This window comes from Crinia signifera, chromosome 8 (genome assembly GCF_055691185.1).
Source record: "Crinia signifera chromosome 8, ASM5569118v1, whole genome shotgun sequence".
Classification (NCBI taxonomy): domain Eukaryota; kingdom Metazoa; phylum Chordata; class Amphibia; order Anura; family Myobatrachidae; genus Crinia; species Crinia signifera.
Window position 1 is genome coordinate 7,597,891 of NC_139224.1, and position 26,980 is coordinate 7,624,870.

The window sequence follows — 26,980 nt, forward strand, 5'->3', positions numbered from 1 at the left end:
GCATCCCATGTGTACATGTTTCTGGAAGAAACTGTCTATCCTAGGTTTTTAAGTGTGGTGCAAGGAATGTATCAAATACATTCGCATATTAATACAGAGGAGTCGGAGTCGAGGAGTCGGGGTCAGAAGTACGAGGAGTCGGAACATTTATCTACCGACTCCACAGCCCTGGTTTGCATGGTCCATGAAGTGCCAGTAGACCAACCGCCACTATAGGGATCATTGATCTGTTGTGAACGCCCCCATGCTGCATGTATGGTTGCGGCCAGCAGTCACCCACCCGCATAGGGTAGTCCTACAATTCCGCAGAAACATGCATGATAACTTGTGGGCCCAACGTCAAGTGCTCATGTGCCAATCACACTTACTGCAAGAAGTAGATATATAGAACTTCAGATTTTCTGGCCGCTTTACCTTCAGGGTAACCTTTTAGTTTTATTAGTAATCCCCCTTTTTACCTCTGTGTCTGATGGGCAACCATTGCAGTTTTTGTAGGGTGTAAAGAGCTTGGTGGAACACCCCCCACCCCCCTCCCAATAGCTTCTGAGGTTCTGTGTCCCGATTCAACCACCAACCCTTCAAATAATAACCAGAACCAAAAACCAGTAGCAAACAAATCCAGTTCCCCAACCCACACAAAATAAGAGACCCAGAATGCACATATATAGCCGTTCGGTATTGTTTAATGAAGGCTAGTGGTCTGAAAGACAGATTGGCGGATTGGCGGATTCATTATCAATCATAAGAATACGACCCAAGGTGCTACGTCAGCGCCTCCTGGAGAGAAGAGGCAGAGGGGACGGGAGGACAGATTGTACGAACAAGTCGCAGATCCAAGAATCAGATCTGTGCAACTTTCCGATAAGTTATTATTCCCCCAATTACTGGAGGATCACAGGATTGCGGATGGAAATAGCAGGCATCACTTCTGACAGAGCGCCCCCTCCAGTACAGACCGGTCCTTGACTGTGTGAGGAAGGGTTACTCTCAGGCTGTGATTTTCCTCCATTGATTGGATGATTGCGTCATAGGCGTTCTTGTTGCCAGACCAGCAGCGCCTGGCAACCTGCAGAGAACAAATTGTTGCTATAAATAATTAGGTTTTACCCGTCATTCGTCCATCAGATGGGTCCCCGTGCCACTAGGGTGTTTAAAGGGCATTTAAATCGGCTTTATAGAATTCTAGTGACCTACTGGAAGAGCAGAATTATAGGGGCTCTTGTAGTCAGGTGACAGTCGTCATCCTTTGGCATCATTACTTCCCTTCCCAGCACTGTCAATACCTTCTGTATAGAAAGCACTACTCGCATGTCTCAGTATGGAGGGTCTTAACAGGTGTTTCATGAAACTAATACCCCTTTCACACCAGAAATGCAGAGACCAACCCTGGAATTAATTCTAGGGACATTCCCGGGTTGGGATCCATTCACACATGCTTTTGAAGCAGGGAAAACCCAGGTCGACACCTTTCACACTGAACCCGGGAGGACCCTGCATTTCAATGGCCATTTTATGGCCCACAAAGATGAGGTAATTAGGGAGAGGGGTAAAGGGAGAGAGGGAGGGAGAGAGGGAGGGAGAGAGGGAGGGTGGGCCTTTACAGACATTACAGACTTTCAGGGGTGACATAGCACTGCTGGGGTCTGTTGTGCCACAGAGTTTGCACAGTGTCTTCCTGTATGCTGTGTGATTGCCAATGCAGACATTCTTGGCTGTCAGGGGTTAAAACACACGTCTGGGGTCTGTGGTGCTACAGAACATGCACACAGTCTCTCTGCACGCTGTATGCTGCCTCTGGGCGTGTCTGTGAGTGTCCACCACAACAGGAAGTTGCCCTGCTAGCCAATCAGCACTAGCAGAGGCAACACGGGAAGGAGGGACATGTCCCTGCACCTTTCACACCAGCCAGTAGTCCGGGAAGGACCCGGGAGCAACCCTGCTACATAGCAGGGTTAAAATGCCGGCAAATTTACCCGGGAATTTGTCCCTGGAACCTTTCACACCAGCGCTAGTCGGGGGTTGTTCGCAGACCCAACCCGGGAATTTAGTCTGCTGTAAAAGGGGTATAATCTGCTCCACAAGAAGCTGTATGTCCCAGATAGCAAGAGTTCTAGAGATCAGACTATCGCCTTGAACCTACCCCATTGGACACATCCCAGTTCAGCATAGACTTGGCATTCTGTTCCGCCTCCGAGGAGCCATCCAAAACCAGACCAAAGCCTCCGTTGATAACTTCCCCCCTAGAAAGAACACCAGAATAATTATACAGTGTAATCGATACATACAGTAAACCAGTAGGGGTTCGGTTTGTACATAGAAATTTGTTTTGAGAAATATACTTCTAGGGACGGTTCATGAACTATAGCTATGGGAGGCGGGGGATTTGTCAATCTGTCCATTCAGTCATCACGCAAAAACTAGTGGATGAATTTGGATGGCGGTATAGCTTAGTGACCTAGGGCCTCATTCTGTTTGCGATTCTTGCAGCTTACTGAGTCCCAGAGGGCCTGCCCTGCCACCTGCCGCACCGCCGTATCCCCTCGCCAACCATTGAATGATTTCTCCAGGCCACACAAATATAAAAGGCAGGGAAAACTGACTTATATTTGCAGCCATTCCGCCATCAGCTGCCCACCCCCGGCACACCTCCTTCCACCTGCCTTCCCATGGGAACAGCCATAAAACACTGGGTATTCCCATAGATGACACCCAGGCCCGGCGCCACCCTACACCAACGGCCCGACGACATTGTAAGAGAGGAGAGGTTATCTTGGCTCATAAAGTTTCAGTTTACTCGTCACTCCAGTAGAAGCTGCACCAAGACAAATACTGCTTGCTATAGTTAAATAGCAGCGAGTCGCGGATAATGTTACTTGCAACCTTTCGGTGTTCTATCCGCTGAGCAATAACTTCTATCCATGTGAAGCCGCTGGTCAACAATTGTTGTCAAAAAAAGTTAAGAAATTATTACTTATTTTTTTTTTTAAATAGCATGTACTGCTGTATCTTGCCCAGGGCGGCGGGGGGGGGGTCATGCTTTCACCACGAGTTGCTCTGGGGGGGGGGGCTGAAGCCACCTCTGACCAGCCCCCACGTGTCCCACCACTATTGGTGGCGCCGGCCCCGATCCTGCCTTGTAATCCAGCTGCTTACTCACCATCCAACACCACCTCCGTTATGCAGCGCTACCCAGGTCGCTCCTCGGAAAGAGTCTCCTACAAAGTTCTGTACAGCCATATCTGAAAAATAGCACAAGATCAAGTTCTGTATTAGCCTTGGGCGGCTGGAACCCTTAATCAGGCCCTGGGATCGAGAAAGGCAAGTGTACCACATATGGCAATCTTATAATGGAGATAGCAGAGGCCTGGGTACTTGTGTAATAGCACGGCGCGCGACTACGCTACTTTTTCAGCGTAGGCTAAGCTACGCTATCAGCGTAGCCCAACGGTTGCCTAGCGTAGTGACTCCACGGCAGCCAGGCTCTGTCCCCGGCATTCAGGCAAGCCTAGTGAGCGCCTCCCACACAGCACCAGTAACTGCCAGATCCCCTGCGCTGGTAGACGTGGGCGGAGAGGCGCTCCATCTGTTTGAGACGCAGGCGCATCTCAGATGCTCCTGTGTCTCAATAATTATTGCGGTAGGGTACGGCAACCCTGGCCATGTCCGCTTCAGGGAGATAGGGTTAGGGGTTCGGTAGCGCATGCGTCTCGTGCACAAAGGGGGTCTGCGGGCACAAGTGCGTCTTATGCACAATAAAAAGGAGGCATTTGCCGGTGCTCCATGTTACATACTGGCAAATGCCTCCTTTTGAAACCTCCGCTATCCACGCCAGCCCAAAGCATGGTGAGCACAGCGAGCCCCGCATTACGCATCCCCCCGACCTGTTCATTCCCCCACTATCCACGTCGCCGTGGAGTTGACTTTATAAAGTGTGGCGAGCGCAGTGAGCCCGAAGCGTGGCGAGCCCCGCAGAATACTTGTCAACTAATCCACTCGCCACGCTTTATATAATCAACTCCATGCCGACGTGGATAGTGGGGGTATGAACAGGTGGAGAGGACGCGTAACGCTGCGCTCGCCACGCTTCAGGCTGGTGTGGATAGGGGGGGTGCTTCAGGAGGACGCGGTACATCTGTCAGAACAGACTTAGGTCTACAGTCATTAGGTCGACTGGGGTCAAGGTCGACATGAGTTTTTCACCTTTTTTTTTTAGCTGACAGTCGACATGGACACAGTTGGAGTAGCTCCGCAGCCCCTCGCATCGCTCACGGGCACATTATTTTATTCTCCCACCACACCCTAGTGGATGGTAGGGCATGAAATACCGCCTGTCGGCACAAAAAGAAAAAGTGAAAAAAACCTCATGTCGACCTAATGACTGTCGACCTAAACCCATGTCGACCTTTAGGCCAGTCGACCTTCCGGGTTGACCCAAGTCTGATCTGACAGATGACCGCTTCCCCTTCAGGAACTGCGTAACGCTCACTGACTACGCTGACTGCAGGAACACTACGCTACTTCTGACAGGGACGCCGACTACGCTAAGCGGCTGCGGGAACACTACGCTACTTCTGACAGGGCCGCTACGCTATATGTAACGGGCACCGTGCTATTACACAAGTACCGAGGCCTGTACTGCAGCCAGCAGGAAAATAGTCAAATAACATTAGGTTTAAATGAACAATCCAAATACCTGCGCAACAGGCGGAGCCATCATATATATTGGAAGTCTCTCTATAAGGGCTATCCGTCCCACTCACATCGTGATGATCCCGACTAATTACAACTGGAGCCTAAAGAAGAAACATTTATTGAAAGATAAAACATATCAGATGCAAGCCAAACCTATACTTTAATTACCACAGTGGCAGGAGGACTCATCGCCATTTGTCTTGTCTTCTACCCATACTACAAGCACTGGTTCAGAGATGATCTCAGGAAAATTGGAGTAATTCAGTCATTTCAGCTACTGACCAATCATAAGTCATTTCCCTTATACACCTCCAATCAGATGGGGCCCAGTGAAAAGGTCCAGCTGTAAAAGGACTAGTGTAGTGGTTTCATTTAAGATAAAGCCAGCACAGCTGTACTCACTGTTATACACACTGGTAGGTGGAGCGGGGACACAGCTCAACCACCAGTGACTATGTAGGTACCAGTGCAGGATGCTGGAACAGCCTACATCGCGGTTAAAGTCTCACCGATTGCTCTGTATACGCTCAGTAGTAGCCTCTGCGGCCATCTTGGTACAAAGAATGAAACGTCCCTTGGGAGGTGCAGCAAAATGGAGTCTGCACAGTTGCGCACTCCTATTTCAGCAGTGCTGGTGCCACAAGAAGTGAAAGCCCCAGCAAGTTGGGCCTGCCACCTCCACAGACCCTAAATTGAGCTTTTTGTCCACCCTCTAGACCCAGAAGCTTATTCCCAGGTTACTCCTCACCTTAACTTGCCCAGTAGCCACAGCACCATTAATGGCAAGAGCGATGGCGACTCTCCCTTTCTGGTCCGAGTACAGAATTCTAGCTTGAGAGCCAACCACCTGGAAGAGACAGCAATAGGTTCAGAGTTTTTGCTACACAATAGTGCACCAGACACCCACAGCCTTGGAAGTCAGATAGTCCCTGACAATGTTTGTCGGCAATTACTAGTCCTTGAAATGTCTGCATTCTGGACTGACCAACTGATCACTTACCTGGATTACAGTTCGTGTAAACACCGTTCCAGCAAATAGATTGTAAAACAACCAAAAGACAAATAAAGTAGTTGAATGCACAACTATGTCACAGACAGGAAGTGAGCAGTACAAGAGAACATGCGAGAAGTATTATACAGAAAAGCAGACTGTACCAGTTCATGTTTTCCAGCTTCCCGGATCCATCGGAGGTTATCGCTGTACTGCTTCCGCACCGGATCACTGACTGGAGGGCAGGAGAGAAGCTTAGATTATCTATTGGGGATGGTATCAAGGTCCCGATGCTTGGAATGCCAGTTGTAATAGGACTGGCAGCGGCAAGGGGACGTATCAAAGCTTGAAGAGAGATAATATACCAAACTAATCCACTCATAATTGTCATTTTTCAAGCAATCTGTCACGTGACAGGACCGGATTGTCTGGTACTTAATCTCTTTCCAAGTCTCCCCCAAAATTAGAAAGATTACATTAGCCATTGGTTGCGTTAAGCCATCTGCTTCTTGGGAACCTCGGTTCTAAAATAAATCGATTGCTTACAGGTTCTGTTCCTGCTCATGTCAGCTCTGGAGACAGCTGACTGTACGCGGGATAAAGATACAATACGGATTGCACAGATCAATGCAAAGTGCAAAAACATACCTGTAGTGTGGATGTAACAGCGGACTCCATGGGTAGAGTCCGTGTAGTACTCAGCTGAGGTATATAGCCCACAGCAAGACTCAGGCTTTTCATATTTTATTAGGTTTATTTTAGAACACACCAACATAATAGATTTTCCAGTGGAGTTTATTTGAAGGAATACCCTTACTTTACCTCCTTTTGCAATAATGTCCTCCAATACCTCCGCTGTTATACGATCAGTGGCCTCCAGGTCAGACGGATCTGCAGAGGTGCAAATCCAGCGGAATGGCCCAAATCCCAGCGAAAAGATGTCACTGGTGGAAAACACAGTAGAAGTTAATTAGAGGATGTTTGAGATTCCTCACTGATTAATCCTAGCAGACAAGAACTGTCCTTCCAGGAACCTGGGGGAGATACAACACACCAATTCCGCTGTGTAGCTGCCAAATAGCAAAGTTCTACATTGACCGTTTAACTCTTGCGGACAAATCAGGAAATTCGCCTTTCAAATAACAGTTTGAGGTTTGTGTGACATCTCCAGGCTACATATTCTCATCTATCGCTTGAATCCGACGCGTTTCATGCTCAATGCTATTTCTCAAGGCAAACTCATATAGTACAGCATACTGTGATCCTCTGCAAGTGAGACTCCAACCAGAAGGAGAAACTAAAACTCCCAAAGGACACTCATTCTAAAGTTAGCATTCTTATTTGCCTCATTGTTTATATTGCACGTGTATTGTAAAACTAGTTTAGTGTTTTTTTCCTTCCAATCCAATTCAATGGCTGTTCAGTTATCTTCAGAGCCGGCCTTAGGCATAGGCCAACTAGGCAATTGCCTAGGGCATTTGGAATGCCTGGGGGCAGCAGCAGCTTCTGCTGATTAAAATGATATGCAGCATGCCTATATTCTGTGTGTGAGTGAGGCTGTATCTGCATATGAAATAGTGTATTCATGGAAATCACTGTAACATAGCATTCTGTATGCAGGTACAGCCACAGTCGCACACAGAATATAGGCATGCCGCATATCATTTTAATCATCGGAAGCTCCTTGTGTGTGCTGGTCATAATAATGCAAATAAGACAAATTTTCAGCAAAAAAGGCACCCAACGTTAGCAGAACTGGCCAGGAGCTGCATGGCCTATTGAAGCAAGATGTATGAGGAAACATCTGTATCCAAGCAGAGGTCACAGTGTTAGCGGCTGTGCGAGTGCTGTCTGCGGGTGGGTTGGTTATGCAATAGTGTTCGGCATATGTGTAAGGGGCATTATGTGTGTCATGTATAAATGCGTTAATAATGTGCGACATTTGTAACAGGCATTATGTGTGTCATGTGTATAAGGGCATTAATAATGTGCAGCATATGTGTAAGGGGCATTATGTGTGTCATTATGTGTATGAAGGGCATTAATAAAGTTTGGCATAATGTGTAAGGGCATTATTTTTATATGGACATTAATAATGTGTGTCATGTGTAAGGGGCATTACTGTGTGGTATTATCAGGGGTGCCGAGAGAAAGGGGTAGGGGGTACAAATTACCCAGGCCAAAGTCTGATGGAAGGGCCCAGGTGGGGCCTCGGGCCTCCTCCCCTAAGGGTATAATGTGAATAATGTGACGAGTAATGTATATAAGGTAAAGTGGTACTACTGTGTGATATAACGTGAATAAGGGACACCATCGCATGATATAATGTGAATAAAGTTGCACTACTGTGTGTCATAATTTGAATTGGGGGTACTATTGTGTGGCCATGTCCCTTCCCAGCAAGAACACACCCCTGTTTGGGCTGCGCACCGAATGTGTGCACTGTTTCTATTTAAAATATTGTGGGTAGGAGCACCAAAATGATGACTGCTATGATGAGGATTGATGGTGCTGGGAAAGGGGAGCAGGGTCAGAGGTGGAACTAGTGGCGGTGCTAGGGGGCACAAGCCAAAATCTTGCCTAGGGCATCAGTTAGGCTAGGGCCGGCTCTGGTTATCTTGCTTTAACTGCCAGTTTTGTAATATATGTAATACACTTGTGGTCTCACCCCATTATATGCTGAACGTAGGACGGGTATCTGAATTCCGTGCCGCGCTCTCCTTTAACCTCTACATCAGCACCTGTTCAGGATTAAAGAATATAAATAAGGTCACACAATATGTAGCGTTCTCTCACCGCTAGAGTGCACCAACGGATCTGACCAATATGGCCGAACAGCTGGCAATGGATTTTGTTTCGTCATTACTGTCTGCCATGAATCTTGGATTGTGTTATGCGTGTCCAGCTTAACTACAGAGGTTGAAAAGGTGATTAGGCAGATGGGGTGGAGCATCAAGCCCCGGGAAGAGAGAACGTGGAGTAGGAACATATTAAACTAATCAATTGGCAACAATGTTTTCAAAACCTTTGAGACTTCATTCATCTCCCCCAGGAAGCAAAGAGACTCTTCCTCCACATCCCAACACCATAACACTCCGTAGTTCCATCCTTCTCGTACTCACCTGCTCTCTGTGCCTCCAGCAAGAAGGCATTTCCGTAGTCCCAGAAAAACATTCCCTTCTCAGACAGTCTGTTGATTGCAGAAATCTGCCGCCGTAAACTGCAAGAAATAGGACACCATGTCCGGTCAATATTCAGAATTGTGCCATTAGCTTTCTAGTCATGAGTAGAAGGACCCTGCTAACCTTTCATGCACATGTTGGCAGAACATCTGAGGGTCACTGCTGAGCAGCTGGTTGGCCTCATGGAAGGGCAGCTGCACAGGGTAATACCCACCACTGAAGGGGTTGTGGCAAGACGTTTGGTCAGATCCCAGGTCTACAAGCAACTCCCCAGTTCTGTCATACTCCACCACCAGCCTCTCCCTGCAAATAGGAGAACCAGTATAAACCCTGAAATTAACCCTAGCCCTCAACTGTGTACAGAACCCTCCTTCTACAGACCCCCAGCTGTATGCACTACGGTGCCACCACAACCCTGAGCCACCACCTGAACACAGAACTCTCCTTCTACAGACCCCCATCTGTATACACTACGGTGCCACCACAACCCTGAGCCACCACCTGAACACAGAACCCTCCTTGTACAGACCCCCATCTATATTCACTACAGTGCCACCATAACCCTGAGCCACCACCTGAACACAGAACCCTCCCCGTACAGACCCCCATCTATATGCACTACGGTGCCACCATAACCCTGAGCCACCACCTGAACACAGAACCCTCCCCGTACAGACCCCCATCTATATGCACTACGGTGCCACCATAACCCTGAGCCACCACCTGAACACAGAACCCTCCTTGTACAGACCCCCATCTATATTCACTACAGTGCCACCATAACCCTGAGCCACCACCTGAACACAGAACCCTCCCCGTACAGACCCCCATCTATATGCACTATGGTGCCACTATAACCCCAGCCCTCAACTGTGTACAGAACCCTCCTTCTACAGTCCCCCAGCTGTATACACTACAGAGCCACCACAACCCTGAGCCACCACCTGAACACAGAACCCCATCTATATTCACTACAGTGCCACCATAACCCTGAGCCACCACCTGAACACAGAACCCTCCTCGTACAGACCCCCATCTATATGTACAACGGTGCCACTATAACCCCAGCCCTCAACTGTGTACAGAACCCTCCTTCTACAGACCCCAGCTGTATACATTACATTGCCACCATAACCCTGCGCCACCACCTGAACACAGAACTCTCCTCGTACAGACCCCCATCTGTATGCACTACAGTGCCACCATAACCCTGAGCCACCACCTGAACACAGAACCCTCCTCGTACAGACCCCCCCCCCATCTATATGCACTACAAGGCCACAATAACCCCAGCCCTCAGCTGTATACAGAACCCTCCTCCTAGATGTAGTACAGTACCACCATAAACTAGGACCAGCAACAGTACCCTCCTCCCATAGAGCCCCAGCAATAAGCAGAACAGAGCCACCATAACCCTGGCCCTCAGTTGTGTACAGGACCTACAGTATGAGCAATATGCGTTACACTACCACCGTAACCCTGGCCCATATGTGGCACACAGACCCCTCCTCCAAACCTGATTGATACATTGGGGAAGCAAGAACATCCCTGAATATTCATCTTTTGACAACAGAAACCAATAACGGCACTGAGGATACCAAGACATTTCCCCCCCCCCCCCCCATCAGTTCCTGCAGTGAATCTCATGTGAGATACAGCCGCACATAATGTGCACCAGACTCCTCGCTGGCAGGCAGAGCGGGGTTAGATCATATGTTTATCCTGACAATCCAGGGCCGAGCCAAGGGCTAAAGATCCTATCCCCTAATGTGTTCAGATTCACATCGGAGCAGGAGGACTTGCCAGAGGTCCACGATATTCCCATGGTATCCCAGGCTGAGCGTTTCTTTATCCTTCCGTGCTTTCCTGGAAGAGACACCAAAATGTCATCAACATTGGCGGAAGATTCTTATAAATCACAGAAACCCCCCCCCCCCCACACACACACGTTAAAGTTTAGCTAATATTGTATTCTATGAAGCTAAAACAGATTATCCAGTCAATTTGACATTTGTGGGAAACGCCTCAACACATAAAAGGTTAGAAACAGATATTGCCCAAAAATCTATCATAGCACCGGATCTTTCATACCAGGGATGGTCAAAACGAACCTTGAGAACTACCAACAGGTCATGTTTCCCAGACTCCCTAACTGGTGCACAGGTGCAGTCATTACTAACTGTCACATTTTCAAACAGGTGCTGCATTCATTCATTAACCAACACATTCTATAGATCTACAGGAGGTACGGAAAACATGAACTGTTTGTACTGGTAGATCTCAAGGACACATATAGACCCTACCGTATCTCAGGGAACATAAAGACCCTACCCTATCTCAGGGAACTTAGGGATGGGACATCGAAAAAAAACATCAGTTGAATGATGTTTTTCAACATTGGTTAGAAAACATCATTTAGACCTAAACATTGGTACTCTAAAACCGATGTTTCTATATATATTTCAATAAACTGTCTACTTAAAAATATAATACACTAATACAGGGTTGCCGACTTTTAAATGCTCCTCTCCGGGAGAAGCCCGGAGAGGAGACTTTCCTTACCCGATCAGGGGGCGGGGCTTGACTGTGATGTCATTAAGCCCCGCCCCCATTATGGGAAATATGATAAATGACTGATCTCCATGGAGGGGGCGGGGCCATGGAGGGGGCGGGGCTAAAATACATGATTGTGCCATTTTAGCTCCGCCCCCTCCTCTGAGACCCGCGGATTGCAGCATTTACATGCCGCGATTCGGGGGGCTTAGGGGGTCCCCCAGATTCCGGGAGGGTTGCCCACCCTTCCGGGGGCCGGGAGGGGGACCCGATTTTCGGGAGACTTCCGGGAGGGTCGGCAACCCTGCACTAATATGCTTATGAAATGATAAATAATCCTTCTATTAAGTTTATCTTGTTGGAGGCTTACACACATTGGATATACAATTCATGTTTTGAGGGAAAGAAAAAAAAAATAGTGAGGGGAAAAAAAAAATAATGAAGCATTAACTAGCAAACTTTATTGCAGCAACTCACAGCCCGCTACATCTCACAGCAGCTCACAGCCTGCTACATCTCACAGCAGCTCACAGCCTGCTACATCTCACAATCTGCTATTTTTAAAGATACTTCCTCGTCTTTGCGTCCACCGCTTACACCAGTTACCTTAGCCACTACGTGAATTGCGATTGTCCCCTCACAATTGCTCACCATGCTTCAGGCTCGGTGGCTCTGCTTCGCTCGCTACAACATTACTAAAGGTAATAGATGATGGCGTGGACCCCGAAAATAACCCTCGCGGCTCGCCGTATGCTATATAAGTTCCATAGCGTAAGCGGTGGCTGCAAAGCTGAGGAAGTAACATTTTTAACTTGATTTAGAACAGTAACAACAGGCTAATAACTTAAGTTGAACATAGAAAATAACAAAAAAACTGTAGATACAATGCAACATAGAACATACTGTACGTTGAAAAACTGGCCTTATTTTGTTGCAATATAGGAGTATACCATACAGTAAGTTTAATGTTATCACTTCCTCCTTTAGTTAATCTTTTTTTTTTCTCTTCTCTCTCAACTGAAGTCTGTATCACCACACACAGGGCCATATGCACTAAGCTTCAAAAGTGATAAAGTGGAGAGTGATAAACCACCAACCAATCCGCTCCTGCCTGACATTTTTTAAACATAGTCTGTGACATGGCAGGTAGGAGCTGATTGGCTGGTGGTTTATCACTTTTGAAGCTTAGTGCATCTGGCCCGGTGTGTGTTACTGTTTTGTATCTGTTTTTAAGTTGTTAATGGATATAAAACAAGGAGTGAGCTGGCTGCCGAAAGCAGTGACAGCACCACACAGTGACCGCACCACACAGTGACCGCATCACACAGTGACACACAAAAGAAAAAACATTGGAAAATTGAGAAAAACATCAGGGGGAGAAATGTAGTGATGTTGAGAAAACATTGGATCCTCAACATTGCAGGGTTAAACATCGAACATTGGAACCAAAAATCCGATGTTACTGATGAAACATCATATGATTACCCATCCCTAGTTCAACATATAGACCCTACCGGATCCGCTGTATACACTCGTCCAGCGACTTTGCGATCTCCATCAGCCAGCCCTGCCTGTATCTCTTCAGCAGGGCGTTCTCATCCACCTGGCGGCACAGGAGATCAGGGGGGTGTTAGAGGACAGGTAACAAATAGGGGATTCTAGATTAAGTGGCAAAAACAGTCGAGAGCCTAAGACAGGCATGTCCAAACTATGGCCCTCCAGCTGTTGTAAAACTACAAGTCCCATCATGCATTGCCACAGTTTTGCTATTAGGGAATGCCAAATCTATGGCAAGGCATGCTGGGATGTGTAGTTTCACAACAGCTGGAGGGCCACAGTTTTGACATGCCCGATCTAAGATGTATCGCAAAATAAAATGGCCAACACATCTCTATGTCTAACTGAATATCACAATGTATTGTACAAGTTATACCCCTTTTACACCGCCGAAAAATCCGGGTCAGCGGCGGGTCAGACCCGGATCTTCGGCGGTGTAAATCCCTAACGCTGTGTCCCTTTACACGGGACTTCTACCCAGGTCCTGACCTGGGTAGCACACGGCTAGGACCTGGGTAGAGGGCGGTGTAAATGGTAACGCTGGGTCGGATGACACGGCTCCCATTTACATGAATGGGGAACGTCCAACCTGCGGACCGCAGCGTCCGCAGGTTGGACGGTTTGTCAGTCTGACACTGACAGCCGGCGCTGCTGTCTGCTATACTCTGCAGACAGCAGCGGGGGAGGGAGGTGAACGGATGCCTGTGTGCGGCATCCATTCACCTCCTGTCCAATGGCGGGGGGGGTGCGCGCGGGGACTGGGGGCAGCCTAGCAACTTACCTTAGTGCTGGGCTGCCCCCAGCAGCGTTCCGGGTACGGCGGCGTCGATCGGCGCATGAAGATGACATCGCGCTGTCATCTTCAAGCGCCAGGAGGGGGGTGCGGGCATTTAAGCCCGTCCGGTGTAAATGCCCCTAAACGCCGGGTCGCACCCGGCTTCAACCAGGGTCCAAAAAGCCGGGTGCGACCCAGCGTTTTGGTCTAAAAGGGGTACAACTCTGTAACACACACACACACACGTGTGCTAGAAGTATTGTGATCAGGACAAGGCGACTTTTACATACCCAGTTCCTGGAACTAAACAGGGATATTAATAAAAGTTTAATATAATTACATTTCACAGAGACGTACCTCAGCAATGACCCCCACACAGCCCACGATAACAGCCGCCTTCGCCTGTGCCCCGCTCATGCCCCCCAGGCCAGAGGTCACAAACACCTTTCCGGCGAGATCCTCCAACCCGAGGTATCGCCTTCCAGCATTTAATACAGTCAGCTGCAAAACACATCGAAACGTGGTCATCGTGTAGATTTTTTATCTTCACTATTCATGGATACACGAATTACCACAAGTTACATTTATGATACGTGAGTTATACATTTCACTTTAGAACACATAAGTTGGGATGTTGCCCGTAGCAACCTAACTTATCAGTTATCTAGCACTTTCTAGAAGAGAATAGCTTTAATCTGGCTCAAGGATGTCACGCGTGATACGCTTATCCTCTGCAATGCCCTTAAAATAGAAGTCCCCCAACTGTATCACCCTTCCTCCCAACTCCCCAGCTGCCGCATTGCCCTACTCTGCCACCATCTCCCTTTAAAGAGTCAGTTCACGACCCCTATGGACCACAACCACCAGTGAATGTGAACTTATATTGGCGGGAGGCTGCCGCTACAAGTTTTATGCAGACCTGCTGAAAAGTTCCCTACAAAAATGGCCGCCACCTTGGAGGAGACTAATCGTACTGGACCTCTAGCATCTGTCAGGAAAGTACAGTGCGTCTAGTGCTACCCAGAACAGCCAGATTCTGGGAGCATTGGCGCGTCTGAGCGCTAAACCCCTGGTAATGAGCATGTAGGTAAAAGGAAAAAATATAGTATGGGGGGGGGGGGGGGGGGTATTTGGGGCATTAGCATTCAAAGCCCATCAATAGGCTCAGGGGCATATCAAAAGAGGTGGAGTCCCATGTTCAGCCTCTGTCTCGGCTGGCCCCCTCTTCACTAGCCAGCAGCACATTATTAGTCTGAGAACTAGAAGCATTTTACCCTGGAATTTTCCCAGTGACCTACAGAGATCCAATGCCACCGTACTCGGAGAGGGAAAATTTTTTTTATATATATATATATATATATATATATATATATATATATATATATATATATATATATATATATATATATATATATATATATATATATATATATATCTTTTACAGAGGTTATATTAACTCACCACTGTGCCATGTACGATACCCTGAGGACCAATATAGCAGTAGCTTCCAGCCGTCATCTGTCCATACCTTCAATGAAGCAAGTGGGACATTAGCATCTAGAACACTGGACGGAGAAGAAAATGGCGTGCAACAGATAGGTTGTACCTAAATGCCCCCTGGCCCTAAATGCACTGTTGATGGATGGTAGAGGGTTAAATATGCCACAATGAGCCCTCAATCCAACCTTGATGGATGGTAAAGGTTTAGAAGACAACAATGCCACCGCTTTCTTGTCTTGTTTCTTGGCCACTCCTTTCAGGATATGGTCCTCCCCTAAGTCCAACTACTCGCAATTAGTTTACAAATGTTATTAAGTTAGTGTATCATGATGGTTCCAAAAAAAGAGAAAACCTGTGCATAGCCATTTGTTTACATGCTCACTGTAGAGGACGTGTGGCTAATGGAAAAGTAATAAGGAGAAGTCTTCCACCCAAGACTGAAAGGACACAACTGCCCCCAAGGTCAGGGAAATTAACAGATCGGTTCCAGCAGTCAATGCCACTCCCTCGGTCTATATTCTCTTATATCCTAATACAATTAAATAATTCACTTTAAACATAGGGCTGAGCACTTACATTGTGACTCCTAAGGCAAACATCTTCTCATAATCTTTCCTGGAGGAGTAGTTGGGAATGACCTAAAAGAGAAAATTTATGACAAGTTGAGGAGAATATGACCAAGCCTCGTTAGACCACTCAGAAGACGAGCATCATCTAGAAACTCAACCTCACCATTCCATTGGTGATCACCACTCGTGGAGCTCCAGGATGACTGGGAAAGAGGCCAAGCGGATGACCACTGTACATCACCAGGGTCTGCTGCTCCGTCATCTCAGACAGATAGTGCATCACCAGCCAGAACTGCAGAGATAATGAAGTCATCTAAAGAATCGGAGTGTAGCCCCAACAGCCCATATAATCAACAACCCCCAGCAGAACGGACCAAGAAGGACTCCCGCCCAGAAACAGACCAATAAGGCCTCTTGCTACTCTACATTGTGAACCCATTGGGTACATTTGCGTAGATAGGGGTTCTAGTGAAGATGGGATGCTGCCCCTTCTGGAAGATAGATGCATTGGCTGGGGCATTAACATCTTGCCTGGTAGTTAGCAGAAGCAACACCGGCCTTTCAGATGTTAATGAACTACACATCCCAGGATGCTTTGCATTAGTTTTGCTATGTGGCCATGCTGAAACTGATGCAAGGCATGCTGGGATGTGTAGTTCATCAACATCTGGAGGGCCGGTGTTGCCCAGCCCTGTTCTAAACAGATCTATCTGGTCTTTTAATTATCTTGGGCACCCCAGAGACTCCCACCATCCAGGGCAGACTAAACAATCATCTCATGCCAGGCAAAACAGCCAAATATGCGGGAATCTCAGCGCTGCGCATTCCGCGCCCAGAATTAGGGCACAGCTGATCACATCCTATGATTCGCTCAGACAGAAGTAAACCCTGATGCCACAATACTGAGGATTCTTCAGTGAGAGAACAAACACAGGGGGATGATGTGCAGTCATTAACGCTTCCCTGTCAGAGGAGTCTGGTACAAGGGTATTGTCCTCAGACTTACAGACCCGCCACTATAGGTACCAGAGGGGATATTTATTAATATGGTCGACACAGGCAATACTGTGGCTCGGTATAAAATGTCCGTCTTTGTGGAGTCCACTCTTCAAAATGTGGAAATGTCCATTTTTAATCCTGCAATGTTTGAAATAAAACCATCTGATGTGCCCAGTTTCCACGGGCAAAGGTTTGCTGGGCAGAACATTTAACCCCTTTTCACCCCCTTAGGAGACAATAACCCATAGTATCCCTGCTTAGTAGATGGCCCCAGATTTTCTTCTAGCGCACATACACTTCTGTCCAGGGCCAGTGCTAGTCGATCGGAGCCCCCCCTGCAAAACTATAAATTAAAAAAGAAGTGTAGTGCCGCCTCGAAAGCCCTATACACACACGCTTCGATTTGCTTTTGATTCGATGTTAGATTCAATTTTCTATTAGATCTTTCCATTAGATTTGGCATTAGATCTGTACTTTTGCATTAGATATGAAATTTGATATACATTCATGGTACATTGTACACATTCGATTTTCTTTATCGAGTTCGATATTTCCTTGGCTGCACAGTAGATTTTTCTGTTAGATTTTGTGAAAACGGGATGGCGCATCAAATTGAATGCAGATCGAAAAGGGACACAAAAACCATTCGATTTTGTTTAGGATTCGATTTTGCTTCTATAAGAAAACAGAATCGAAAATAGAAAAAAAAGGTGCTTGTGTACAGGGATTTTTACAGAGAACGTGCCCAGTAGCAGCAGCAGCAGTGCTGTAAGTAGACATTTTGGTGCCCTGTGCCAGAAAAGGAATTGCCGGACCACGAACTCTGATTGGCTGGCTGCGATCACCACATTTGAAATGTCCATCAGCCTTGCTACACCAGTGGCCAGTGTTATGTCTCTACTGCTTAAGCGTCAGACAGGCAGAACTCGCTCCCTTGTCGGTGCAGTAGCAGCATCCTGGCTCTCCCCTATGCCGCTCCGGGGCCATTGCTACATCACTGACAGTAGCAGCTGTGCTAAGCTGCATTGGACCATTCAGTTCCTCACTGCCTGGTGGGGGCGGAGCTTATGTCATATAACTGTGAAATGGGAGGGAAGGAAAGGGGGGGGGAGCTGCACAAAGGCTTCTGCCTGCACCCAGTAGCCAGTCAATGACCAATGGCATCCTCACACACACTCCACTAAGCCCCGCCCCCTCACAGCAGTGACTTAGCTGCTGTCTGTTACTGAAGAAAAAAAAGTTCTATTCAGAATTTATTTTGCGGTCTCCATTAGTTACGTTCTCGCCATCCAGAAATGGCGACAACAGAACAGAGCGCTACCCAATACTCGTACGGTCACATTCCTTATTTTGTAGTCTTATCATGCACCGAGCACCTCCGGGTTGAGACACCTGAAGGTTAGGTCAGAGAAACACACACACACACACACACACACACCTTACCTGGGCCCAGTTACTGAACACCTGCCCATTCCCTCCATACGTCACCAGCTCCTGTGGAAACTGTAACAAGCGGAAGAGATTCAGAGCATTAACCAGTAACTATTCCAGTCTCACATAATGGCCAGGAATATTAATAACAGAAGAATATATAATAATCACATATGTAACATTTATTTGCTACAGTAATTCTGTTTATTATGTCGTATTTGAGATCAACAAAACAGGGAAAAATGTATTCAATTACATTTTAATTGAATCGTGTTTGTCACCAAATCCCACTCTTCTGGAACAATCCCGGCCACAGGCAGAAACGCGTTACAGAACACATTTGCCACATTCCAGCGGAACCCCTGTACCAGCATCCTCTTACGCAGTATATGGTTGGTTGGTCCTGAAGTGCTGTAAGCCCATTGGGGGGGGGGGGGGGGGGGGGCGGCGCTAGTTATCAGCCAACATTAGAAAATGATCTGCACATTGTGTTTATTTTTAATGTCTCCCAACCAATGAGGTGATTTGTATTTTAATGTCACAAAAGCTAATACAGCAATTTAGGGCATTTCATCCAATCACTAATCACGGTGGGAGAGAGCGCAGACGGAGTACATTCATTGGAGCCCATTGTGCTTTGGCCAATCAGACATCCAGATTAAAGTGGAAGTCCACCGTTAACCACCTGTATAATAGAATGTCCTGAAGATGCGGTGCCCACTCACCAGGTGCTCTCTGGAAACAACGTTACACAGATGATCGAGTGGCACAAAAGTGTAATTATACCTGAGCCACGGCTGGATCCAGATTATTCATGATCATGTGCATTATGGCGGCTGCCTTCTTGGTTCTGCATGGATACTCGGTGATCGGGTACGCCCTGGAAGACACTCAGATATAACAGTACTGCTGCAGTCATATGGACGAGGCACTTCATAGTCCTGTGTGTGATAGATGTGTATGGCCGGCGGTCAGGACATGTTGGGGTGTAGTGTCCTATGTCTGTATAGGGTGTAATAGATGTATTATGGCCAGCGGTCAGGACATGTTGGGGTGTAGTGTCCTATGTCTGTATAGGGTGTAATAGATGTATTATGGCTGGCGGTCAGGACATGTTGGGGTGTAGTGTCCTATGTCTGTATAGGGTATAATAGAGGTATTATGGTCAGCGGTCAGGACATGTTGGGATGTAGTGTCCTATGTCTGTATAGGGTATAATAGAGGTATTATGGTCAGCGGTCAGGACATGTTGGGATGTAGTGTCCTATGTCTGTATAGGGTGTAATAGATGTATTATGGCCAGCGGTCAGGACATGTTGGGGTGTAGTGTCCTATGTCTGTATAGGGTGTAATAGATGTATTATGGCCAGTGGTCAGGACATGTTGGGGTGTAGTGTCCTATGTCTGTATAGGGTGTAATAGATGTATTATGGCCAGCGGTCAGGACATGTTGGGGTGTAGTGTCCTATGTCTGTATAGGGTATAATAGAGGTATTATGGTCAGCGGTCAGGACATGTTGGGATGTAGTGTCCTATGTCTGTATAGGGTGTAATAGATGTATTATGGCCAGCGGTCAGGACATGTTGGGGGTGTAGTGTCCTATGTCTGTATAGGGTGTAATAGATGTATTATGGTCAGCGGTCAGGACATGTTGGGGGGGTGTAGTGTCCTATGTCTGTATAGGGTGTAATAGATGTAATATGGTCAGCGGTCAGGACATGTTGGGGGGGTGTAGTGTCCTATGTCTGTATAGGGTGTAATAGATGTAATATGGTCAGCGGTCAGGACATGTTGGGGTGTAGTGTCCTATGTCTGTATAGGGTGTAATAGATGTATTATGGCCAGTGGTCAGGACATGTTGGGGTGTAGTGTCCTATGTCTGTATAGGGTGTAATAGATGTATTATGGTCAGCGGTCAGGACATGTTGGGGTGTAGTGTCCTATGTCTGTATAGGGTGTAATAGATGTATTATGGCCAGCGGTCAGGACATGTTGGGGTGTAGTGTCCTATGTCTGTATAGGGTGTAATAGATGTATTATGGCCAGCGGTCAGGACATGTTGGGGTGTAGTGTCCTATGTCTGTATAGGGTATAATAGAGGTATTATGGTCAGCGGTCAGGACATGTTGGGATGTAGTGTCCTATGTCTGTATAGGGTGTAATAGATGTATTATGGCCAGCGGTCAGGACATGTTGGGGGTGTAGTGTCCTATGTCTGTATAGGGTGTAATAGATGTATTATGGTCAGCGGTCAGGACATGTTGGGGGGGTGTAGTGTCCTATGTCTGTATAGGGTGTAATAGATGTAATATGGTCAGCGGTCAGGACATGTTGGGGGGGTGTAGTGTCCTATGTCTGTATAGGGTGTAATAGATGTAATATGGTCAGCGGTCAGGACATGTTGGGGTGTAGTGTCCTATGTCTGTATAGGGTGTAATAGATGTATTATGGCCAGTGGTCAGGACATGTTGGGGTGTAGTGTCCTATGTCTGTATAGGGTGTAATAGATGTATTATGGTCAGCGGTCAGGACATGTTGGGGTGTAGTGTCCTATGTCTGTATAGGGTGTAATAGATGTATTATGGTCAGCGGTCAGGACATGTTGGGGGTGTAGTGTCCTATGTCTGTATAGGGTGTAATAGATGTATTATGGCCGGCGGTCAGGACATGTTGGGGTGTAGTGTCCTATGTCTGTATAGGATGTAATAGATGTATTATGGTCAGCGGTCAGGACATGTTGGGGTGTAGTGTCCTATGTCTGTATAGGGTGTAATAGATGTATTATGGCCAGCGGTCAGGACATGTTGGGGTGTAGTGTCCTATGTCTGTATAGGGTGTAATAGATGTATTATGGCCAGTGGTCAGGACATGTTGGGGTGTAGTGTCCTATGTCTGTATAGGGTGTAATAGATGTATTATGGCCAGCGGTCAGGTCATGTTGGGGTGTAGTGTCCTATGTCTGTATAGGGTGTAATAGATGTATTATGGCCAGAGGTCAGGACATGTTGGGGTGTAGTGTCCTGTCTGTATAGGGTGTAATAGATGTATTATGGCCAGAGGTCAGGACATGTTGGGGTGTAGTGTCCTGTCTGTATAGGGTGTAATAGATGTATTATGGCCAGCGGTCAGGACATGTTGGGGTGTAGTGTCCTATGTCTGTATAGGGTGTAATAGATGTATTATGGCCGGCAATCAGGACATGTTGGGGGTGTAGTGACCTATGTCTGTATAGGGTGTAATAGATGTATTATGGCCAGCGGTCAGGACATGTTGGGGTGTAGTGTCCTATGTCTGTATAGGGTGTAATAGATGTATTATGGTCACCGGTCAGGACATGTTGGGGGTGTAGTGTCCTATGTCTGTATAGGGTGTAATAGATGTATTATGGCCGGCAATCAGGACATGTTGGGGGTGTAGTGACCTATGTCTGTATAGGGTGTAATAGATGTATTATGGCCAGCGGTAAGGACATGTTGGGGTGTAGGTTCCTATGTCTGGTTAGGGTGTAATAGATGTATTATGGCCGGCGGTCAGGACATGTTGGGGGAGTAGTGTCCTATGTCTGTATAGGGTGTAATAGATGTATTATGGCCAACGGTCAGGACATGTTGGGGTGTAGTGTCCTATGTCTGTATAGGGTGTAATAGATGTATTATGGCCAGTGGTCAGGACATGTTGGGGGTGTAGTGTCCTATGTCTGTATAGGGTGTAATAGATGTATTATGGCCGGTGGTCAGGACATATTGGGGTGTAGTGTCCTATGTCTGTATAGGGTGTAATAGATGTATTATGGCCAGTTGTCAGGAAATGTTGGGGTGTGAAATACATCCAAATTTTGAACATCATAACAATATCCTGTGGATTGGTAAGTAGAACGTCAATAAAACAGAGGAAACATTGAAGTCAGAGTATATTTATCAGCGGGTCTCCTACTTGCCCCATTATCAGCGGTTCTCCTACTTGCCCCATTATCAGCGGTTCTCCTACTTGCCCCATTATCAGCGGTTCTTGTAATGTATTTTGTCCCTGTCTCTATAAGGACTTACCGGATGTGGATATTGGGGTAGAACCGGTACATATAGATGTGCCCGTACTGTCTCAGCTCCGCGGCAAATTCCGGAGCCAGCAGTTTGTGGTGCTCAGGTGGAAAGTAACGCAAAGCATTCTCCAGTGCCAGCTAAAAGCGAATAGAATAACAATAAGTTGTAGAAGGCCACTCAGTCACCAATCAATGCCAAGTGGTACAGACACAAGTATTGGGTTATAAACATTGCTCAGCAGCCCCACACAGTGGGGGAAACAGGACCTACATGACATAAGGTACGGAGGGCCCTGCTCATGAGAAGAGCAGGGCCCTATCAATGCTCTCTAAAGGCTTTGACTTACTCAGATGTACTAAGCCTTTGAGAGATAAAATACAGCTGGGAGCTGATTGGTAGTTTATCAAAAAGCCCCTGTAACATGGCAGATAATGTACCAACCATTCGGCTCCTATCAACCTACTCAATACATCTCTCCATGTCCTCAAGGTGCCCTAACTGACCGGGTGCCAAGGATTTCCATGCTTGAGCACAGGTGGCTTAATAATTACCTCAGTCAGTTTGGTCTGACCACCTATACTCACGTCTGGATAGCCTTAGAGCCTGGGCTGCTAGGATTCCTCAAGGACAGAATTTGGGAACCACTGGCCAAAGTTGAAGCCCTTAGCCCCGCCTCAGCATTGGACATCATTGGGGGGGGGGGGGGGGGGGGGGAAAGCCGAGAAATCCATGATATATAATAAAAGCAGGATTTTATTGCAGCCACAAATCTTGCTTCCGCATCATCGGCACAAGGCCCCCTAGTGGCAGAAATATCAGGAAAAACAATAACGCTATAGGTTTCTATGCGGGCCGGGAAACAAAGCAGCTTTTCACAAACAGCAGATTACTCTAGTTTAAAAGATCTAGAATAGAAAGTTTGACGTAAGATGTTACAGAGCGTCTCAGGCAGCGAAGCCCGGGGGTCCGGGAGCAGATCGGCAGCTAAAAGACAGACAATATCCTACATCCAAGGCCCTGCGCAGATCGGTTACCGTATAACCAATAGACAATGTTTAGGTCAACACCATGCAACGGTTGACATACCATTGGTCGGCATTGACCGAAGGTCAATACAAGCTTAAGGTCAACATTGACAACACCCACAAGGTCCATGCCCATGTCAATCTTTAGCTTGTGTTGACCTTCTGGTAAGTCGGCCAATTCAACCTAGTGACTGGGGACCATTAGTGGAGGTCATTACAGTACGGTGCAAACACAGAAACAGGACTAACAAACACAATTTTATTTTGCTACATATTTACTAAGGAGAATGATTAACCCAATGGTTACATGATAACCTTGTATCACTCTGTCTGCCCCCAGACACGGGGACACTTGTGTTCTACAATTAAAGAGACGGGTTCCAACTTCTCAGGGGAATAAACTCAAACTACTCGTATACCGCAGTAATGCACCAAGTGACGCCGCAGCCTCTGCGCCAAGTGATTGCAGGTTTTACAGGTTATTGAGCAGACTTGTCTGAGGAACGTTCATCATATATAAAGTAAACAAGTCTTAAGCTGCTCCTCTCCTTTATGGGGGGGACATAAGAGTTTTGTGTACCAGCAGCCACTAGATGGCACCAAACAAAGCAATTCAAGTGTTGCTCTGTTCAGCTGGGAGCAGACCCTGACTCATCCTCCGCACAGAAGGTCTGCACATGGGCCGGCAATCAGATGCAGGCGCTAATTAATTCCTTACCGGCATCATTGCAAAATCCAACCGAGATACCAGAAGACGTGACCTATATAGAGTTTCAGGACTTGGACTCACTCTTTAGTTTTTCCCGAAATTAAAATCTGCTATTTGTTACCTAAAATGAAGAGGCAACATGCAGCCCACAGGTTTTAGGGACCAAGTAAAACCCGTACCAGACCCTTGAACGCTGAAGCAGTGGCGGTGGTACAGCATTTTCTCCCTCCGGGACTCGGAGCACTCACTGCACAGTGCAGCCTGCAGAGCGCCGAGCCCATCTGTATCCTAGGCTCGGCACTCTGCAGACTGCACTGTGTATTGTGCGCGCATGGCCGCAAGATGGGGGATACTGTGCGGGTGCGGGGGTGGTGCCATGCCACTTTGGACAGCTGCCCGGGCCCCTGCAGAGCTGTACCCCTGGCACCCCTCCTGTCGGCGGCCCTGACCGAGGTTGAAAACCACTGGTTTAGAGCAGTGGTTCCCAACCGCAGTCATCAAGTACCCCAAAAGGTGCACTCCTTACTCACTGACACATTGTAAAAGATCCACAGGTGGAGCAAATTATTTCACTTGGGATTCTGTGATGAGACTTGGAAAATGTCCACTGTTGGGGTTACTTCAGCATACGGCCAAAATTTTGGAAGCGCTGACCAACAGCAAGAGGGCATGACCTATACTTGCGGCCCTCCCACAAAGCCACGCCATACCCCAGCCGTTAGGTCTCCGGGAATAGATGCCTTGCACATTAGCACAGTGTTTATTCACCGCAGAGCAGCGGCGTGCGACACTCCCAGTTGCCCCCACCGCAAGACACTGCTGGCCCCAGGCAGGACGCGAGCATCCAGTAACCAATTCTAACAGCGCCCCCAGTGTACAAAGGAGAAATAGCATAATCCATAAATGAGTAAGCTCCGCCTACACTAATGCTTAGCTCCGCCTACATGAGTGCTTAGCTTTACAAAGGACCTATGAGATGAGCTGGAAGTGGTTGGGGAACATCGGTCGGTATAAATAAAAGGTTTTATGTTATTTACCCAGGTGAGCGTATTCATTGTATACAAGGATCTGACGCAGAGGACTTTGCCCTGATTGACCATACGACACTAGGCAGGTACAAGGCAATCAGGGCAGATTTATCAAAGCTTGGAAAGAGATAAAGCGGAGACAGCAATAAAGTACCAATTGGTTACTATCTGTCATTTTTCAAACAGATCATTCATAATGACAGTTAGGGGCCAATTGGAGGGCTGCAGCACAGTTCAAAAATCAAACACCAACTGCCAATCCAATTTGACTCAATGGCAGTTGGTGAGGCTCCCTTTTTTGAATTTTTAACTGTGCTGCTGCCCCCCCCCCCCCACCACTCCCACTGGAGACACCACTGATGCCCAGCGTCCCCAGAGACGAGGGGCTGTATGCAAATTGTCAGTCATTTGAACAGTATGGATTCCGCTGTCGGTCTACTGACTGTCGGGCCGTCATCAGGCACCCAACCAGGTGACGTAACCAGCCCTTTAAAGGCGCACATATGTAGAAGATGCTCATAATAAATCCGCTTTATCTTATCTGTCTTGTGTATTCTGTAAAGGTCTGCTCCATTCCCGAACAGGGTGGGGGATGAATGGATCGGTAAAGTTAAGGTTGACACAAAATGGTTGACATGCATTATGTCGATGAAGCAGAATTTATTGCAGTTAACTATACAGCAACGCAAGAGGTGCAAATAAATGTGTTGTGTTTGCATGCAGGGTAAATACTGGCTTCCGCTGCATGTAGCCCACAAATGCTGGGTGGCTTTACTCTTACATGGAATACAACGGAGGGCCAGGGCTGTAGTAGTTGTTGTACTGCTAGCGGCGTCACACAAAGGAGGTATCCCACCCCTATAGATACAGTACAGGAGGAAGCGCTCTGGGGTACTTGGGAAGGGAGCTGAACTTTCTACCGAATATGGCACTGTGCGTGAACCATAAAATACTCAGTTGAAGTTTTTAACGGCAATTTAGAGCTCAACTAGGTCACGCTGCTCTCAAATCTGCATATGTTACATCTGCCCCATCTGCAGAGCAGCATGGTTTTACCAAGGTATCGGGATATATAGCCGTATATACCCCCTAACATAGGGGTGCATAATTACATAATGGCTTATTGCACAAATTAAAATATGTAATCCAAAGTAACCAACATTTGTGTCATTCCCAGGCCTATGAACACCTACCTTCTCCTCCTGCGGAGAGAGCTGGGGTACACGGACAGGGGCATGGGGCACCCCATCGTCCCTCTCCTTGCTTTGGGGCAGGGGGTGCAGTGGCAGCCCAGCACAGAGCTCCCGCAGGCTGATCATCATGAGGTGTATTTACTGGTCAGTAAGATTCACAGATGGCACTGGGTAATTACTATCAGGTAGTGGAGACCCGCCCACTATTGTCCTGCAACCCCATTGGCCAGCACATTTCCCCAAATTAATGTGTTACCTGACCCATTTGTAAATGCAGACAGAGGAGGGCGTTCTGTGTAAACTCCTGCAATAACACTCTGGGCAGGATAACGTGAGTCTCAGACCGGACATGTGACGCAGGACACGCGTGTGCCTGGCCTGGAATGGTTTCTATAGTTGCACAGCTGAAAACATGCCTCTGAGTTAATATATATGTTACTTGGGCCACATGTGTGAGATTGCTGGATACAGCAGAAAACATGGCATGCACAAACACATTTCCATGCATTCTACCGAGTGGTATTAAAAGTTATGTTTGTTTTTTTATGTTAGCTATGTATTCACATTTGCATACCTAATCAGGTAACTAATTATATGTGTCTCGGTTTGTAAAGCAGTGTTTCCTAAGAAGCTCAAGTGAACAGTCCAGGTTTTCATGATATCCACGCGTAAGCACAGGAGGCTTAAATAGTGCCTCAGTTAATTTAATTTAACCATCTGTGCTCAAGAAGGGAA

General features: G+C 47.2%; 1 protein-coding gene across 2 annotated transcripts; it reads right to left on the reverse strand.

Moving 5' to 3' along the window:
* Positions 1-663: 663 nt before the first annotated feature.
* On the reverse strand, positions 664-26,405 carry UROC1 (urocanate hydratase 1). Of its 2 annotated transcripts, XM_083155670.1 has the most exons (20): positions 26,246-26,404; positions 22,297-22,427; positions 19,036-19,129; positions 18,262-18,321; positions 15,983-16,111; positions 15,827-15,888; positions 15,212-15,278; positions 14,108-14,251; positions 12,933-13,021; positions 10,669-10,731; positions 8,989-9,168; positions 8,806-8,903; positions 8,352-8,424; positions 6,506-6,627; positions 5,848-5,918; positions 5,441-5,539; positions 4,694-4,793; positions 3,158-3,239; positions 2,141-2,240; positions 664-1,066 (listed from the first exon to the last, which is right to left on the reverse strand). In XM_083155670.1, exons 1-20 carry the CDS (start codon positions 26,372-26,374, stop codon positions 923-925), a joined length of 2,037 nt encoding a protein of 678 aa, XP_083011796.1. In that variant the 5' UTR covers positions 26,375-26,404; the 3' UTR covers positions 664-922. The 2 variants fall into 2 exon arrangements, with proteins under 2 accessions (XP_083011796.1, XP_083011797.1); XM_083155671.1 differs by lacking the exon at positions 8,989-9,168 and having other exon boundaries at positions 26,246-26,405.
* Between the last annotated feature and the right edge of the window lie 575 nt (positions 26,406-26,980).

What these genes read in the sequence shown, in the direction of transcription:
- UROC1 (XM_083155670.1), bottom strand. Translation starts at nt 26,374, where the DNA reads ATGATGATCAGCCTGCGGGAGCTCTGTGCTGGGCTGCCACTGCACCCC. An exon ending in TGTTCAGTAACTGGGCCCAG is followed by an intron (nt 16,112 to 18,261) that starts GTAAGGTGTGTG and finishes TTATCTCTGCAG; the next exon opens with TTCTGGCTGGTGATGCACTA. An exon ending in AACGGAGGTGGTGTTGGATG is followed by an intron (nt 2,241 to 3,157) that starts GTGAGTAAGCAG and finishes TGTTCTTTCTAG; the next exon opens with GGGGGAAGTTATCAACGGAG.